This window comes from Tachysurus fulvidraco, chromosome 18 (genome assembly GCF_022655615.1).
Source record: "Tachysurus fulvidraco isolate hzauxx_2018 chromosome 18, HZAU_PFXX_2.0, whole genome shotgun sequence".
Taxonomy (NCBI): domain Eukaryota; kingdom Metazoa; phylum Chordata; class Actinopteri; order Siluriformes; family Bagridae; genus Tachysurus; species Tachysurus fulvidraco.
In genome coordinates this window covers 20,421,233-20,438,487 of record NC_062535.1, presented here as the reverse complement: position 1 = coordinate 20,438,487, position 17,255 = coordinate 20,421,233, and the positions used below count along the sequence as shown (strand labels likewise).

Below are 17,255 nucleotides of genomic sequence, written 5' to 3'. Positions count from 1 at the left end.
GGTGTGTGTGTGTGTGTGTATGTGTGTGTGTGTGTGTGTGTGTGTATATATATATTTATACTTGCATATACTTATATACTTGCATTAAGTTGGTAATTTATATATATATATATATATATATATATATATATATATATATATATATATATATATATATATATATATATATAATTACCAACTTAATGCAAGTTATACATGGCATTACACACACCATTATAGATGATATTTGGAGCAATATTACATGTAATTATTAAACTTGATTCCCTTACATATACATTTGCTTTTAAGCCTAATTATTAATATTGATTATGATGTGATTGTGACAGGGGAAGAGGTTTCAGGTTGGGGGGTAAAGAGTTTTTTTTGTCACCACTTTTGAATAAGAAACAATATCAAGGCTATAAAACTTCACAAAAGTATCAGTGAGAAGTTGAGAACACGTTTAAACAGTACACACACTCGGACTTGATGCACATCACATGTTTTACTTTACTGATACTGCTTTTAATCGTAATGTAAAGACCGGTCATTGGGACATAAGCTGTCATGTACAAAAAAAGCGCAGCGACAGGAAATAGCATTTAACACAAAAAGCCGCCTAGACGGTGGACTTGCGCTCAGGACTTTTTTTTTTTGAATGGCGTGTGGACGAATTCTTTCTACACACACTATTTTATTTCTTGATAACACACCGTTGCCATGAAAAACAGAGCGTTGACATGGACACACAGGGTTCTAACCGTAGAGACGGAGCGCACTATTTTCTTTAGCGGAAGCAATACAATTGTTCAGCAGTGTCGTGTTGCAGCCACAAGCGTATGAGACCTGTAACGAGCAACAGCGCGAAGCCGCAAAACTCATTCTGAATATTTTAAAGGCGTAACAGCTGATGAAAAAACAGAGACAATTGTAGACGAAAATGAAGATAGATTTCATCAATGTATGTTAATTTAGTCTTAGTCAGCGTTTTTGGACAGTGATGCAGTCTTGTCATCGTCTCGTCTTAGTCATGAAAAAAAAAAGGTTGTTGACGAACATATTTCGTCTCGTCTGACGAAATTAACACTGACCCATTTGGGGACTGTAGGTAAATGAAACCCCACATTTTAGACAAACAGGGGGCTCTTGAGCCACTTAAGAGACACACTTTTGTCTAACCTTTTTTGTCCACACTTAACAGCCGACAAATGTGATGTATGTGTCAAATTTCAAGTTAATCTAAGCACGCCAAAACCAGTTTATGGTCGCCGTGCCATCCACGGCACGGAAGTCAAAATGACCACTAGGGAATGAGCCAGAAACAAGCTTCATTGCAGCTTTAAAGCATTAGATCCTCTAAATACACGGTTAAACTTATTTTTCTAGTAAAGCTTATACTCTCAAGATTTTTTAAGCCCACACACAAAGCATAATATGATTCATAGCCGTCATACTATTTGAAACAAAATTTGTAGTAAACTGACCTAGGTGGCGCTATACCAGTTTTCCCCTTACCTTTAGACGCTTCCCTTTCTTCACTGGGGTAATATTTTCCAAAACAAATATTTCACAAAAATCCCCAAAGGTCCAAGGAACTGGAATCTGTAAGCCTTTTAATCCAAAACGCTTTGGTCGCCTCGCAAATATTCCGTTTGTGATCCGAAAACTGGAAACAGTAGTGCGCCACCATCTTGTTTTTCGGCTCTAACTTCTCATTGGAGGTTTCAAAAATTAAACTGATGTGGCATATTTATAGCCCAGGGCCTAACGAATCAAACAAGCCCTCACTTGAGCCAATCGGCGCTTGTATTGCAGAGATAGACGGCTGAGAAGCCAATGATGTCATTACATCATTTTTGGGAACCCTCCTTTGACTGACAATTGCTCCTTCCAATAGCAATGTAATGATCCGGGACCTCTACAGCTCTTTAGCCAATAAAGAGACGATTCCAACGGTATACAACATGCCACGTCTCCGATGCCTCAGGCTGCGCAAAAAAGTTGCGCAAAGGATTTATTGCGCAATCCTCGACCTTTTCACACTCTCACAGCTCAGGGTGTCAGGTTACAGGTTACAGGCCTTTTTTCACAGCAGACTTGTAGACAGAGAGTCTCTGCTTGTTTTAGGCCTTTTAAACTGAGCATGCGGTCTTTTAATTCAAAGTTATACAGTAAACAAGTAAACAAGAACACATGACCGGACGGACATGTCCGTAGAAAAATATTTTTATTGAAGCCATTTTTGGGTATTTTGACTTGAAATTTTTTTGGTGAAAGCCAAGACATGTGGCTATGACCCTCAGTTGTTATTTGGTCCCTAACTTATTCCAGAGAAATAAGATTAATCAGTTTATCAGGTAAACAACTCAGGCGGAAATCAAAACCTTCCATTCTAGCCTCTGTAACTTTGTGCCAGTAAGGCCTAGAATCAATCTGGCACTTGTATCTGAAACCAGAGAATCTCTTCTTTCCAATGAAGAGGCTCACCCCTGTGTGTTAAAGTATGTGGGAGCTGTATCACTTTTTGTTGGGTAGGTCATGTAGGCGAAAAACCTGCAAAAAGGGAGCAAGGTCCTGAACAGGTTAAATATGCCTGAAATAAAAGTAAACTTTGACATGATGCCATGGCAAAAAAATGAAAAAAAAAATAAATAAATAAAATAATAATAATAATAATAATAATAATAATAATAATAATAATAATAATAATAATAATAAACCCGAGTAAAAACAATAGGGATTTGCACCATCGGTGCTCTGGCCCTAAAAATAAATAAATAAATCCGAGCAAAAACAATAGGGCTTCGCACCATTCGGTGCTTGGGCCCTAATAATCACATTACAGTAACTGCTCTATGTATGTATTGTAAACAAGCTAACGTTAACTAGATGTCAGATAAGTCAGACAGGGGGGACTGTGGGTCAAACCACTATAAGGAAGGGGAGGGGGAACTGTGGGTCAAACCACTGTGAGTAAGGGGGGGACTGTGGGTCAAACCATGATGATTAATAAAAATCCTTTGAGGATTTTAATGTCTTAAATTTCAGTGATAATCATCTTTACATGATGTTGGTATTCTTCTATATGTTACTGAACTGTGTTACACCAGATGTGTGTTTTTATTAGTTATGTTAAAGGGAGGCAACAAAGACCAGCAAACACTATTATTTATTTATTTGTTTGTTTGTTTGTTTATTGTTAATGTATTTTAAATCTAAAATACATTATATTTTTCTAAATATATTTATTTATGTATTTAAAACACTGAATTACTAAACTGACTGAGGGTTGAATTTAATGGAGTGATTATTTTAGGCTGGATTTTAAACAGGAATTTAACTCATTTTTAACTCACATTTTGGTTGTTATTGTGCTGAACAGATTGTTTGGATTATCAGCTTGTTGCCACTCCTTCATCTCTGCTGGTGGAGTACGGAAACCCTGCTGAAGTAAACTGCTCCATCTCAAACAGAAATAAAACCTTAACTAATTACCTACTGGGTGTGGAGGGTATATCACTACAGCGATTTACAAGTAATGAGAGTGTTGTGATGTGGAAGGTGGACAGTCTGACAAATTGGGAGGAAGATAAAGTCCTGTGTTACTTAGCAGTGAGCGAAACTACATGTAATACTACAGTAAATATCAACATTTACAGTGAGTACCATCATCTACTACTGATGTCATTCCTGTAACATCATGAAGACTCTGAGTGGAAGATTAGATTATTAATCAAAACAACCACATTTACTCTGTGTGTGTGTGTGTGTGTGTGTGTGTGTGTGTGTGTGTGTGTGTGTGTGTGTGTGTTTACAGAGACACCGGACAGTGTTACACTGAGCTCTGTGCCTGATGTGATGGTAGAGAGAAATCAGGCACAACTGTGTTGTCAGATTGAAAATGTGGGTCCTGGATATAAACTCAGTGTCCACTGGAGCAGAGCAGATCCAAAGCAAAACAATTTCATACAGTTTAATGAAACGTTGTTCCCAGACTTGGAAAATGAGAAGAAGATTGTCAACAAAACAGCGTACCTAACTATTATACCCAGCCGTGAGGATGATGGAGCAAAGTATCTGTGTGAGGCCGTGCTGAATCTGGACCAAATACAGATGAAGAGCAAATCACAACCAATCACCATCAGTGTACAGTACACTGACCACAGTGAGTAACAAAACTACTGTTAACATTAGGAACATGGAGGTCATGTTAATGCTATTAGGTCATGCTATTAACATTAGGAACATGGAGTTATCCCTGACTTTACATTAGGACTAGTCATACTGATGTCACAGTGACGTGATGTGACATACGGCTAAGTACGGTGACCCATACTCAGAATTTGTTCTCTGCATTTAACCCATCCAAAGTGCACACACACAGCAGTGAACACACACACACCATGAACACACACCCGGAGCAGTGGGCAGCCATTAATGCTGCGGCACCTGGGGAGCAGTTGGGGGGATCTGGTGCCTTGCTCAAGTACACACCAGTCGTGGTATTGCCAGCGAGACTCGAACCCACAACCTTAGGGTTAGGAGTCAGTCTCTCTAGCCCTTAGGCCACGTCTTTCCCCCCACAGTATGAGAGTATGTACACAGTAATGTATGTTGTCTGATCTATTAGCAAGAAAAACAGCATATTATTGTGTTTAACATTGTTGTGCATGAAACCACTAAACATTCAGTGATTTAATCCTCCTCATGTACAGAAGTTACACAGGCGAGTGAGTGAACAAAGCTAGTCACTTGGTTGCTTCTGCATGTTTACACAATGTCATGATTTAAATATAAAATGCCCTTCTGATGCTATGAATATGGTGAAAGTATTTAAAAAAATGTCAGTGTTAAGTAGTCAATAAACTAGAGGTCGTTTGAGTTTTTAAAGAGATTATTGTAATAACAAAAAAGAGCAGTTCAAATACCCTCATGAAGAATTCGAAATCAAGTTCTGTGATGTCACCCGGTATGGCGCAACCGGGGCCCCACCCTGGAACCAGGTCCGGGGTTGTGGCTCGCATGCGAATGCCTGGTGGCCGGGTCTTACCCCACGGGGCCCGGCCGGGCTCAGCCCGTAGAAGCGACGTGGGGCCGATCTCCCGACCTCACCTGCCGGAGGAACCAGAAGCGGTCGTTGCATTGTGGATTGGGTGGCAGTCGAAGGCAGATGTCTCGGCAACCCAATCCCCGGACACGTAATCTGGCTCAAGGGACATGGAATATTACCTCGCTGGGGGGGGGGGTACTGAGCTGGTGCGGGAGGCTGAGAGATACCGACTAGAGATAGTTGGGCTCGCCTCCACGCACAGCTTGGGCTCTGGAACCCAACTCCTCGAGAGAGGCTGGACTCTCTTCTACTCTGGAGTTGCCCGCAGTGAGAGGTGCTCATAGCCCCCCAGCTCAGCCACCATGTGTTGGAGTTTACCCCAGTGAACGAGAGGGTCATTTCCCTGCACCTTCGGGTCGGGGATAGGTCGCTCACAGTTATTTGTGCTTATGGGCCAAATGGCAGTGTAGGGTACCCGACCTTCTTGGCGTTTCTGGGAGGGGTGCTGGAAAGAGCCCCGACTGGGGACTCCGTCGTTCTACTGGGGGATTCCAACGCTCACATGGGCAGCGACAGTGACACTTGGAGAGGTGTGATTGGGAGGAACCCCCCCCCCCCCCGACCTGAACCCGAGTGGTGATCTGTCATTGGACATCTGTGCTTGTAACAGTTTGTCCATAACGAACACCGTGTTCAAGCATAAGGGTGTCCATCAGTACACGTGGCACCAAGACACCCTAGGTCAGAGGTCGATGATCGACTTTGTGGTTGTTTCATCTGACCTCCATCCATATGTCTTGGACACTCGGGTAAAAAGAGGGGCGGAGCTGTCAACTGATCACCATTTGGTGGGGAGTTGGATCTGATGGCGGGGGAGGAAGTTGGACAGACTTGGCAGACCCAAACGTACTGTGAGGGTCTGCTGGGAACGTTTGTCTCTGGTCAGAGAGATCTTCAACTCCCACCTCCGGCAGAGCTTCAACCAGATCCTGAGGGAGGTTGGAGACATTGAGTCCGGGTGGACCATGTTCTCCACCTCCATTGTTGACGCGGCTCGCTCGGAGCTGTGGCTGTAAGGTCACCGGTGCCTGTCATGGCAGCAATCCCCTTACCCAGGGGTGGACCCCGGAAGTAAGCGATGCCTATCGAGTGTGGTTGGCTCGGGGGACTCCGGAGGAAGCTGATAGGTGCCGGAGGGCCAAGCGAACTTCAGCCCGGGTGGTTGCGGAGGTGAAAAATCGGGTCTGGGAGGAGTTTGGTGAGGCCATGGAGAAGGACTATCGGTCAGCCTCGAAGAAATTCTGGCAAACCGTCCAGCGCCTCAGGAGGGGGAAGCAGTGCCCTGCTCACACTGTTTACAGCGGGAGTTGGAATCTGCTGACTTCGACTGGGGACATCCTCGGATGATGGAAGGAGTACTTCAAGGATCTCCTCAACCCCACCGACATGTCTTCCAGAGGATGCAGAGGCTGAGGGCTCGGTTGTGGACTCGTCAATCCCCCAAGCTTAGGTCACTGAGGTAGTTGAGAAGCTCCTCAGTGGCAAGGCACCAGGGATGGATGAGATCCACCCCGAGTACCTCAAGTCTCAATATTGTTGTGGGGCTGTCTTGGTTGACACGCCTCTGCAACATCGCATGGCGGCTGGGGACAGTGCCTCTGGACTGGCAGACTGGGGTGGTGGTCCCTCTGTTTAAGAAGGGGGACCAGAGGGTGTGTTCCAACTATAGGGGGATCACACTCCTCAGCCTCCCCAGAAAAGTCAGGGTACTGGAGAGGAGAATTCGGCCGATAGTCGAACCTCGGTTTCAGGAGGAACAATGCGGGTTTCTTCCCGGTCGTGGAACACTGGACCATCTCTATACCCTCGCCAGGTTGCTGGAGGGTTCATGGGAGTTTGCCCAACCAGTCCATGTGCTTTGTGGATTTGGAGAAGGCATTCGACTGTGTCCTTCGTGGTGACCTGTGGGGGGTGCTCTGGGAGTATGGGGTCCAGGGCCCTCTGTTAAGGGCTGTCCGATCCCTATATGACCGGAGCAGGAGTTTGGTTCGCATAGCCAGCAGTAAGTCAGACTTGTTCCCGGTGCATGTCGGACTCCGACAGGGCTGCCCTTTGTCACCGGTCCTGTTCATTATTTATATGGACAGGATTTCTAGGCGCAGTCAGGGGCTGGAGGGAGTCTGGTTTGGGGACCACAGGATTTCATCTCTGCTTTTTGCAGATGATGTTGTCCTGTTGGCTTCCTCAAATCAGGACCTTCGGTGTGCACTGGGATGGTTTGCAGCCGAGTGTGAGAGCTCCTGCCTCAAGTGGAGGAGTTTAAGTATCTTGGGGTCTTGTTTACAAGTGAGCATGTCCAACTGGGAGGAGGCCCCGGGGAAGACCTAGAACACGCTGGAGTGACTATGTCTCTCGGTTGGCCTGGAAACGCCTTGGTATTCCCCCAGAAGAGCTGGAGGAAGTGTCTGGAGAGAGGGAAGTCTGGGCATCCCTGCTTAGTCTGCTGCCCCCGCACACCAGATAAGCGGTAGAAGATGGATGGATGGATGGATGGATGGATGGATGGATGGATGGATGGACTGTAATAATATACATGATGCTCAGGTTTTACATTGTCAACAGGCTATAAGTTGATAGTCGATTTATGATCTTAATCAATATGTTAAAGATGATATTTATATACAGACCAAGGGGAAAAACATCAGCTGGGGTGAGAAGGAGAGGGGACGGTTTGGGAAAAGATGGCTTGAACATCTAAGATGGTGTCGGTACGGTCGCGGTCGGCTGCCGTCATGACTGCTCTAACCATACTTTTTGGTTTTTGTTGATTTTCTGAACTTGCATGCACTTTAACCTTGTTTTCATTACATCATCACATATGACAGAAATACTCTTATTTCTATTGGTCTACAATTCACTCACTTACCGCCGTTTTTATACCCAGACCCAAGATGGCCGAGCAAAATCCTGAGAAACAAGAAAAGATGCAACACAAAAGCTAGGGTGCACACCGCACTTCCCTGCATAGCATCCTATTAGCCAATGTGTAGTCTTTGGAGAATAAATTCAACAACCTCAGTGTCAGGGTAAAGCTCCAGAGGGACATTCGGGCCTGAAACTTTCATCAAACTAGCCGAGTTCTCATTTTGCCACATGGAGAACAATGCAGTCAGGGGCAAAGGGTGGTGGCGTGTGTTTGATGGTAAACAACAGCTCTTGTGACAAATATTTTACCCCTTTCATGCTACTGCTTACCCAATGTGGAGCTTGAATGTGAAAATTGTCTTGAATGCTTATAAATCAAAAATTATACAATTATCACCATTCTGTGTGATCAGCCTTACATCTGTGGAAATTTAACACTTGTAATGTCTATTTTGTTTGTCTGTGTGTGTAAAGCTTGTTGGTAGAGAAGATATTGCCCCCAGCTGGACAAATGCATATTACAAGTGCAAAATATTTACAAATGAGTAGCTTTTGTTGAGGCCTAATGAATTGCAATACCCAACGCTTGTGTGTGTGTGTGAGTGTATGTGTGTGTGTGTGTCTGTCTGTGTTTAGCATCATTTCGGTAGATCATATTTTGTCCTCTGCTAGGCAAAGGCATATCAAAAGTGTGAAATATTTACAAATATGTAGCTTTTTTTTCTGGAGGCCTAATGAAATGCAATGCCCAATTTGTGTGTGTTTGTGTGTGTATGTGTGTGTGTGCATGTGTGTGTGGTGTGTGAGTGTGTGTGTGTGCATGTGTGTGTGCATGTGTGAGTGTGTGTTTTGGATGCGTGTGTTAGTGGACATTTTATATGTGCATTTTTGTGTCTGTATGTATGTTCATTGAGCTGAAAAGGGCAAAAGTGTGAACTATTGCCCCACTAAATTTAGCCGGGTCAAATTGACCACGGGGGACAAAAGTTGCACAGTGTTTATTGGTACAAACACATGGTTCAAGACAAAATTAATTTTACTTGCAAACTTCATAATTTTGAACAATCCCAGTAAATTTCAGTGTTTGGAATTATTCAAATATGTGGAAGAAAACCCAAGTTATGACACATTAAGTTTCCAGCAGAGCTCAAAATTGTCCTGAGGAAAACAGGAAGGTTAAACTGCCCTCTCAGATGCTAAAGAATGTCTGTATCTGCACTTTTGAGTGCATCTTAATGGGAAGCATCACAGTCTGGTTTGGGAACAGCACCAGACAGGACAGACGAGATCTCCAGTGTGTTCATACTGTATATGCACACATTACTGTAATATATTCAGATATATTTGTTTCTACTTTAATTTGTGCCTTATTTTTATCCCTTTACCTTATTTTCATTCTCCACCTTAGTGTAATTTGTTATTTTGTCATAGAAAGTATTTCACTACTGTTGTGTTGTCACTACTGTTGTGTTGCCACTACTGTTGTGTTGTGTATGATTGTTTATGTGACAAATACAGTTTAAATTTGAACAGAGAGGTTTAAAGCAGTATATAAATTGTATAACCCCTATATCATGTTTTAGTGAAACGAGTGTCTTGTTAACAGTTATGTGCTGTTGTACTTACTGGTATTTGTTTTATTTATTTATGGACTAATTATTTGTGTCTGTCTTTTATCCTGTTCTCTTCATCAGCTGGAATCATGACACTCATCATTGTCGTGTCTATAATATTGATGGTAGCTTACTGTATGTATTACCATCGAACACAAATGGGTCAGTACATCATGAGGCAGCTGAGAAACCACAGGCACAACATCCATGTGGACCATGGCGCTGAGGACCACGGAGAACTGTAAATACTGCTGAAGTTAACACCCCAGTAATAATGCTGCATTCAATTAAATTTCAACTGAAGTTCTTAATTTCCAGCCTCCAGTTTGAAATCCAGAGAAATCACCCCATCAACTCAAGGAATCCTCTTTGGAAAGTCAGGAAGATCTCCTGAACTCCTGAACTCCAACTTCAGAATGTGACATTAAAATTGCTTCAGATAAATCAGCATAGAATCAAAACAGTTTTCTTTCAAGGCAACTCAATGCTGTGCATGGGTATGGGGCATCCACGACATGTAACAGGAGGACAAGCAGCATGCAGCAGCATTCAAGGAGCTCATCCCTTGCTGTTTCCAGAACCCAAGGGCTTCTATCAGATGGCTAGTGTGGCTGCTTTTTTTCCACTCGCAGGAACAGGGGGGCAGATGCTAGCCCAAGTTAGAGAGAGACGGTCTGAGGACTGTCATGTTTTCTAGAAGACAAAACAAAAGGTTACAGCCCCACTTGGATGGACTTGAGTTCAACGGGCCATCGTGTGCTCATCTCCACCATGCTCTTAAGGGGTTCTCATGCCAACCCCACTATCCTCGACATTTTCAGGAGCAGACTTTTAGAGATGTCTGTCTGCCCAAGGTTCACCCATCTGTTCACCACCTATGTTGCCAGTGTGCTGCTTCAGGGTTTGGAACATTTCATGAGTGCCACATAAACCGTGGCTCTCTCAGATCACTTACCATAACAGAGGGGTACAAACCCCCACACTACCCTCCCTCCCAAGTGCACGGCAATTGGCATGGCAGGTCTATCTCTGGCTAGAGACCAGACTGCTACCCTTAGAGCATACAATTTGGGTTAACAACTTCACTTTCAGCTGCTAAAGTACCCTGGGATCGCACATCCTTGTGGATTGATCTCATATCCTTTTCTTTGCCCTTGTGGCAATCTCCACAGGTTGGAGAACAGACATTCCTCCCTCGGGTAGCAGCATTGATACTGGCATTCACCGTAGCACCAATCCATGAGGCATCCTTGAGTTCCCTTGAAATCTAACCTCTCAGGTTACAGATATAACCACACATCAGTCTTGCCTCATATCTTCCTTCAGACCATCAGAATCTGGAGGACATGTGACATAGATGCCCTTTTATGGTTTTGCTAATGTGTACTGCTATGACATTAAACCCCTATAAGCCAATTTAAAATTGTTATGTGTTCACATGGGGGTGCACACCTCCAGGGTTGGGGGTTCGATTCCCGCCTCCACCTTGTGTGTGTGGAGTTTGCATGTTCTCCCCGTGCCTCGGGGGTTTCCTCCAGGTACTCTGGTTTCCTCCAAAGACATGCATGGTAGGTTGATTGGCATCTCTGGAAAATTGACCGTAGTGTGTGAGTGAATGAGAGTGTGTGTGTGTGTGCCCTGCGATGTGTTGGCACTGCATCCAGGGTGTATCCTGCCTTGATGCTTGATGACGCCTGAGATAGGCACAGGCTCCCGGTGACTCGAGAAGTTCGGTTAAGCGGTAGAAAATGAATTAATGAAGGAATGAATGTGTTCACATGAGTGTCAGACCCCAGTTCCATGGAGGTAGTTTCCATAGCGCCAAAACACTAAAACTCCTCACTAAAGATCAACATGCTTTTTCCCTGTTTGTAGCTTAAACACATGGAGGTTATAAATGGCGAACATTTAATCGAATGCAGCATTAACAGTGATGCTAATGTTATCTACAGAAGATAACTCACTCATGTAACTCATTTTATTTTCACAACATAGGTTTGTATGTAGCCTTAGATTTTGTTTTTAAATGAAACTGACTATATATCACTTAATATAATATGAAGTCTGTGTGAAGTTTATTAACATTTCAGTATTTTAAAGGTGTTTTAATGTGAATGTAAAACTCTAACAAAAAACCTCAGGCTCAGTTTCTGCTGTTTTATCAGAAGTTTTCTGCAATTAATAAAAGAAGATTTAAGTTTTGAGTATCCAGTTGATGAGTCCCTGTAAACAGCTTTGTCATTTAGATGCATTACTGTAATTTCAGCTGTTTTCTGGTTTGATTGTTCATCATGAGGAAAAGACAAAGGAAGTGTTTATTGTTGGAATAGAGCCATAGAGAAGGTGTTTTACTGTACGGTGGAGAGATACTCAATACATCCAGAAGCTCAGAAAGCTTGAAAGTCTTTTTCTACAAACTTACAAATTACACCATAAAACATTTGAGTGTTAAAAGGGTGTTAATGATGAACCTGTCCAACAACTAACAGGCAGGAGAGAAGTTTAACTGCCAAGTGCTGTATGTAAATGTAAATGTGACCGTCTATCGTACTCAAGCGTTTAGAAGAGACACTATTTGCTTCCGTGATACGAGGTTTTAGGAAACGCTCCACCGATTAACCAGCTGAGAGTCCAGGACATTCTCACAGCTTTGAAGACTTGCACACTTCAGTGTCCCCAAAGTGCAGACCTTAAAGTCTGACTAAATTCAGCACAGAGACACAGCATTAAACACTGTTCTGAGAACAGTCTGATATCAGAGATAAGCTGTGTGTGTGTGTGTGTGTGTGTGTGTGTGTGTGTGTGTGTGTGTGTGTGTGTGTGAAAAGAGCAAACAGGTACAAAAGAGTGTGTTTACAGAAGACCTTTATTTAGCCATCACAGTTCTAGTACAAATAAAGAGGACACCAGTCTGACCCTAACATGATCATCATCATACACAAACAAGCGTGAGGTCCATGTGCACAGGAAGAGAAATAAAGCTGTACAAGCTAATGGATTATTTATGACTGATCAACACACTTTACTGATAAACCAATAGGTGCAACTACAGAGTTTATTAATAAAAGAGAACATGCTTTAATCAGCCAATCACAGCCCTGCGTTACTGACATCATGTACGAAACTATAGTAGGGTGAGTGGAAATAGCCAAGAACACCTCAGGAGGGCAGAATAAAAAATTAAATAAAAAACAAGACATGTGCACTGTAATGACTAGTCGTAAAACTGAGAATCCATTTGCAGCTTTAATATTCAAGTTTATTTGTATAACGCTTTTTACAATAGACATTGTCTCAAAGCAGCTTTACAGAACATAAACACAGAGCAGAAGGTAAACATAATTAATGATAAAGGAAATAACGAATAATAAAAGAAATAAGAATTAACAGAATAAAAATTCTAGATGTTCACAGTGTGTATGTATTTATTCCCCTATGAGCAAGTCTGAGATAATAGACAATCTTGTAATCAACATGCACAGTTCAGTACCGGTAAACACGACAGCATAGGCAAGGCAAAAACGTCGTCAGAACAACAGGCAAAAGGTCAGGGCAGGCAGAAAACAGTCGAGAGGCAACAGATAAAAAAAATAAAAAAAAAAAACAGGAATAAGCAGAAAATGCTTAGAATGACAGCCGTAGCAAATCAAGACTTCACACTGGAGTCAAGTTCAAGTTTGCCTTAAATAGGCACTGGGTAATTGGCCGCAGGTGGCGGTGCAATCAGTCCCAGCAGGTGGCTTATGGGAAATGTAGTTTGGAAGTGTTAATACTCTGGGGACGGCTCCCTCTGTTGGTGATTGCACAGCCACAGCACAGGAAGCACTTTTGTTTAGGTCGACATCTGTAGGTTTGTATTTTGGGTAAATGTTCAGTTGTGAATGGAGTCATGATAGTACTGTGTTCCAGTAGCCCCAGTTCCTCACCAGTAAATACTACTCCATGAAGCTCCCACATTTAGGTCAGACCAGAGCATTCTGGGTAATAAAGGAGAAATGTGATATTAAGGATCAGGGCTCACTGAGCATCTCCAATCTTCACTTCCTCATACTGAGGCTCCTCCTCCTTCACCTCCTTCTCCTCCTCCTTCTCTCTGTCATCGTCTGGCTGTGAATTCGGCACCCACAGACCCGAATCGATGCAGCGCTTCATGTGGTACTTCGCCTCCTACACACACACACACACACACACACACACACACACACACACACACACACACACACACACACACACACTTGGACAAAGGAACTTGAGGAAAAACTAACCTGATCTACAGACATTAACACCTTCTCCAGAACTTCCCCAACCCTGTACATGACAGAGTAATCTCAGGAATGATCATTATAACTGTGATGTTTTAATAAAGAAAAGACATTAAGACATCTCAGAAGCTTTATTAAAACATCACATGGTGTCAGAAGTGGGATCGCCATTGATGCGTGGCCAATCTGTCAACCTAAGCTGGATTATGTGAAAAGAGAGACAGGACTGGATTATGAAGAAGTATGTGGCTGATGGCTGGCCTAGATATGCAGCCAGTGTCCCTCAAGTTTTGAAATCATACTACAGCGCACGTCATCACCTGTCAGTTTTCCAGGACCTTGTGCTCTATGATGATAGGATCATAATTCCCCAAACAATGAGGTCAGACATACTCCAGAGATTGCATAGCGGTCACCAAGGCATTGTGAAATGTAGGGAGAGAGCGAAATGCAGTGTGTGGTGGCTTGGGTTAAGTAAAGAAATCCAGTCGCTTGTTAATACCTGCAAAGACTGTCTGGAAACGAGACCTACCCAGAAAAAGGAGCCACTCCTAACCACTCCCCTGCCAAGCCGTCCATGGGAGAAAAATGGCGCTGATATATGTGAAGTGGATAAGCAGCATTATTTGGTAGTTGTGGATTATTTCTCGAGGTATATTGATATAGCTCATCTCTCGGACTTGTCAGGAAAAATGACGCGTGCTTGTTTACAGAACATGTTCGCACGATGGGGCTGTCCCAACGTTTTGTTTTCGGACAATGGGCCACAGTTTAGTGGACGAGATTTTAAAGACTTTGCAAGAGACTATGACTTTCAACATGTTACCTCGAGTCCTCACTATGCACAATCTAACAGTGAGGCTGAAAGAGCTGTGCAAACAGCTAAAAAGATCTTGAAACAATCAGACCCATTTGCGGCTCTGATGAGCTACAGAGCCACACCCATTCAGGCTACAGGTGTAAGTCCCTCACAGCTTATGATGGGTAGACAAATAAGAACCACTGTTCCCACTTTGGAGTCTAACCTGCAACCTGAGTGGCCAGATCTTCATCAGGTGAGGGAGTTGGATCGGAAAGCTAAAGCAAGCTATCGAAAATATTACAATAAGAGGAACAATGTTCGTACATTACCTGAGCTTTCGCCCGGTGCTTCCGTGGCAGTGAAATTGGATGATGAGAGAGGATGGATAAGATCTGGAACAGTACTTGAGAAGTGTGAGTCACCACGGTCTTACATTATACAATCTGAGGCTGGATTACTTAGACGAAACCGGCGACATCTAATGCCTACACCCAGTGACAAAGGACTGACATCTACTTCAGCTCCACAAACTAAACTACAGCAAGAAACCAACAGTCCCAACCATCTTGCAAATGAAATGCTTAATGCTGTTCCGAACATTCCGGAGTCAATTGAACATCCTGTAATTAATTTACCTGAGTCAGAGTCTAGCCAAACAACAGTTCCTTCACCAAAGGTGGTAAAAACAAGATCTGGACGATCTGTCTTAATTCCACTGAAGTATAAAGACTTTGTGTAAATGACATAATAAAATTAGCAAAAGAGGTTAAGTGGAAATGACATAAGAAAATGTGTTCAGCTAGACCCTGTATGACTTTGTTTAAAAGTTGTTAAATGTTATGTTGGTTCATGCAGTATTTCCTGTTACATGTTAAGTAACTCATAAGGAAGGGTGATGTGATATAATCAGGTTACTGCTATAATACGATGTGTGTATTTGTCCACTAGATGGCAATAGAGTGTGGAGTATGTGGGGATGCGGGGGTACTGAAGAAGTCGTTGTAGCCTCGTGCAAGCTGAGCAGTGAATGTAGCCACAGCATGTTCCTGTCCGTTTCTTAATATATATATATGTATATCTGATGTTAATAAAGAAAAGACATTAAGACATCTCAGAAGCTTTATTAAAACATCACAATAACACCACATTAATGTTTGTAAGGTACCTTCTCCTTCCTGGGAGACATTCTCTACTAACCAGCCAACTAACCAACACAGACCATCCAGAACGCTTCTGCTGCAGGTGGTGAAATTAGTTGTCGTAGTAACAAGGACAGTTAAACCAGTTAGCTATTTGCATTACTATCAGACACGATGAAAAATGCAACAATTTCCTGTTTGAGGAAACAAACACACACACACACACACACACACACACACACACACACACAGTTTATAGTCTGTTTCTCTGTGTTAAGTTTTTGAGCCACTTTGTGTTCTCCACAGCCATAACTGTGTGTGTGTGTGTGTGTGTGTGTGTGTGTGTGTGTGTGTGTGTGTGTGTGTGTGTGTGTGTGTGTAATGTCTCTATGGTGCATAATGTCTGTATGGTGTATAATGTCTGTATGGTGTGTAATGTCTGTATGGTGTATAATGTCTGTATGGTGTATAATGTCTGTATGGTGTATAATGTCTGTATGGTGTATAATGTCTGTGTGGTGTGTAATGTCTGTATGGTGTATAATGTCTGTATGGTGTATAATGTCTGTGTGGTGTGTAATGTCTGTATGGTGTATAATGTCTGTATGGTGTATAATGTCTGTATGGTGTATAATGTCTGTGTGGTGTGTAATGTCTGTATGGTGTATAATGTCTGTATGGTGTGTAATGTCTGTATGGTGTATAATGTCTGTATGGTGTATAGTGTCTGTATGGTGTATAATGTCTGTATGGTGTATAATGTCTGTATGGTGTGTAATGTCTGTATGGTGTATAATGTCTGTATGGTGTATAATGTCTGTGTGGTGTGTAATGTCTGTATGGTGTATAATGTCTGTATGGTGTGTAATGTCTGTATGGTGTGTAATGTCTGTATGCTGTATAATGTCTGTATGGTGTATAATGTCTGTATGGTGTATAATGTCTGTATGGTGTGTAATGTCTGTATGGTGTGTAATGTCTGTATGGTGTATAATGTCTGTATAGTGTGTAATGTCTGTATGGTGTATAATGTCTGTATAGTGTATAATGTCTGTATGGTGTATAATGTCTGTATGGTGTATAAGGGCATCTACACACCAGTGCACGTCCTGCCTGAGTCATGATCAGGAGTTACAAAGGGTTTAGTAAGTATGGTGTCATGTACAGGGTGCATCTTACCTTGCTGAATCCTTCCTTGCTGAGTGTATCTACGTTCCAGGGCATCTTCTTCTCCTCTCTCCGGTGCTCATCTATCTTCTTCTCCCAGCTCCTCTCCTCCTTGCGCAGCTGCTTCTCCTCATTCTTGGCCTCCTCCAGCTCCTTCTTGGCCTGCTCTGTACTCGCCCCCTCCAGCTTCTTCACCTTGCGCTGAGCCTCCGACAGCTTCTTTCTGACCTCTGACAGGCTCTTCTCTAGCTCCACCCCTTTCATCTGGAAAGCCTCCATTCGCTCCACTCGAGCCTGTGTGGAATATACTGTTTAAAT

At 42.9% G+C, this 17,255-nt stretch overlaps 1 protein-coding gene across 9 annotated transcripts in view; it reads left to right on the top strand.

Moving 5' to 3' along the window:
• LOC113637223 overlaps nt 1-17,255 on the top strand; it is a 188,580-nt gene that overhangs the window by 18,646 nt on the left and 152,679 nt on the right. For 8 of the 9 annotated variants that reach the window (XM_047802963.1, XM_047802965.1, XM_047802962.1 and 5 more), the window contains 2 exons: nt 3,362-3,637; nt 3,797-4,144. In XM_047802963.1, the coding sequence (XP_047658919.1) occupies nt 3,362-3,637; nt 3,797-4,144 (624 nt within the window). The remainder of the gene's footprint in view (nt 1-3,361; nt 3,638-3,796; nt 4,145-17,255) is intronic. The other variant, XM_047802969.1, reaches the window with a different exon arrangement.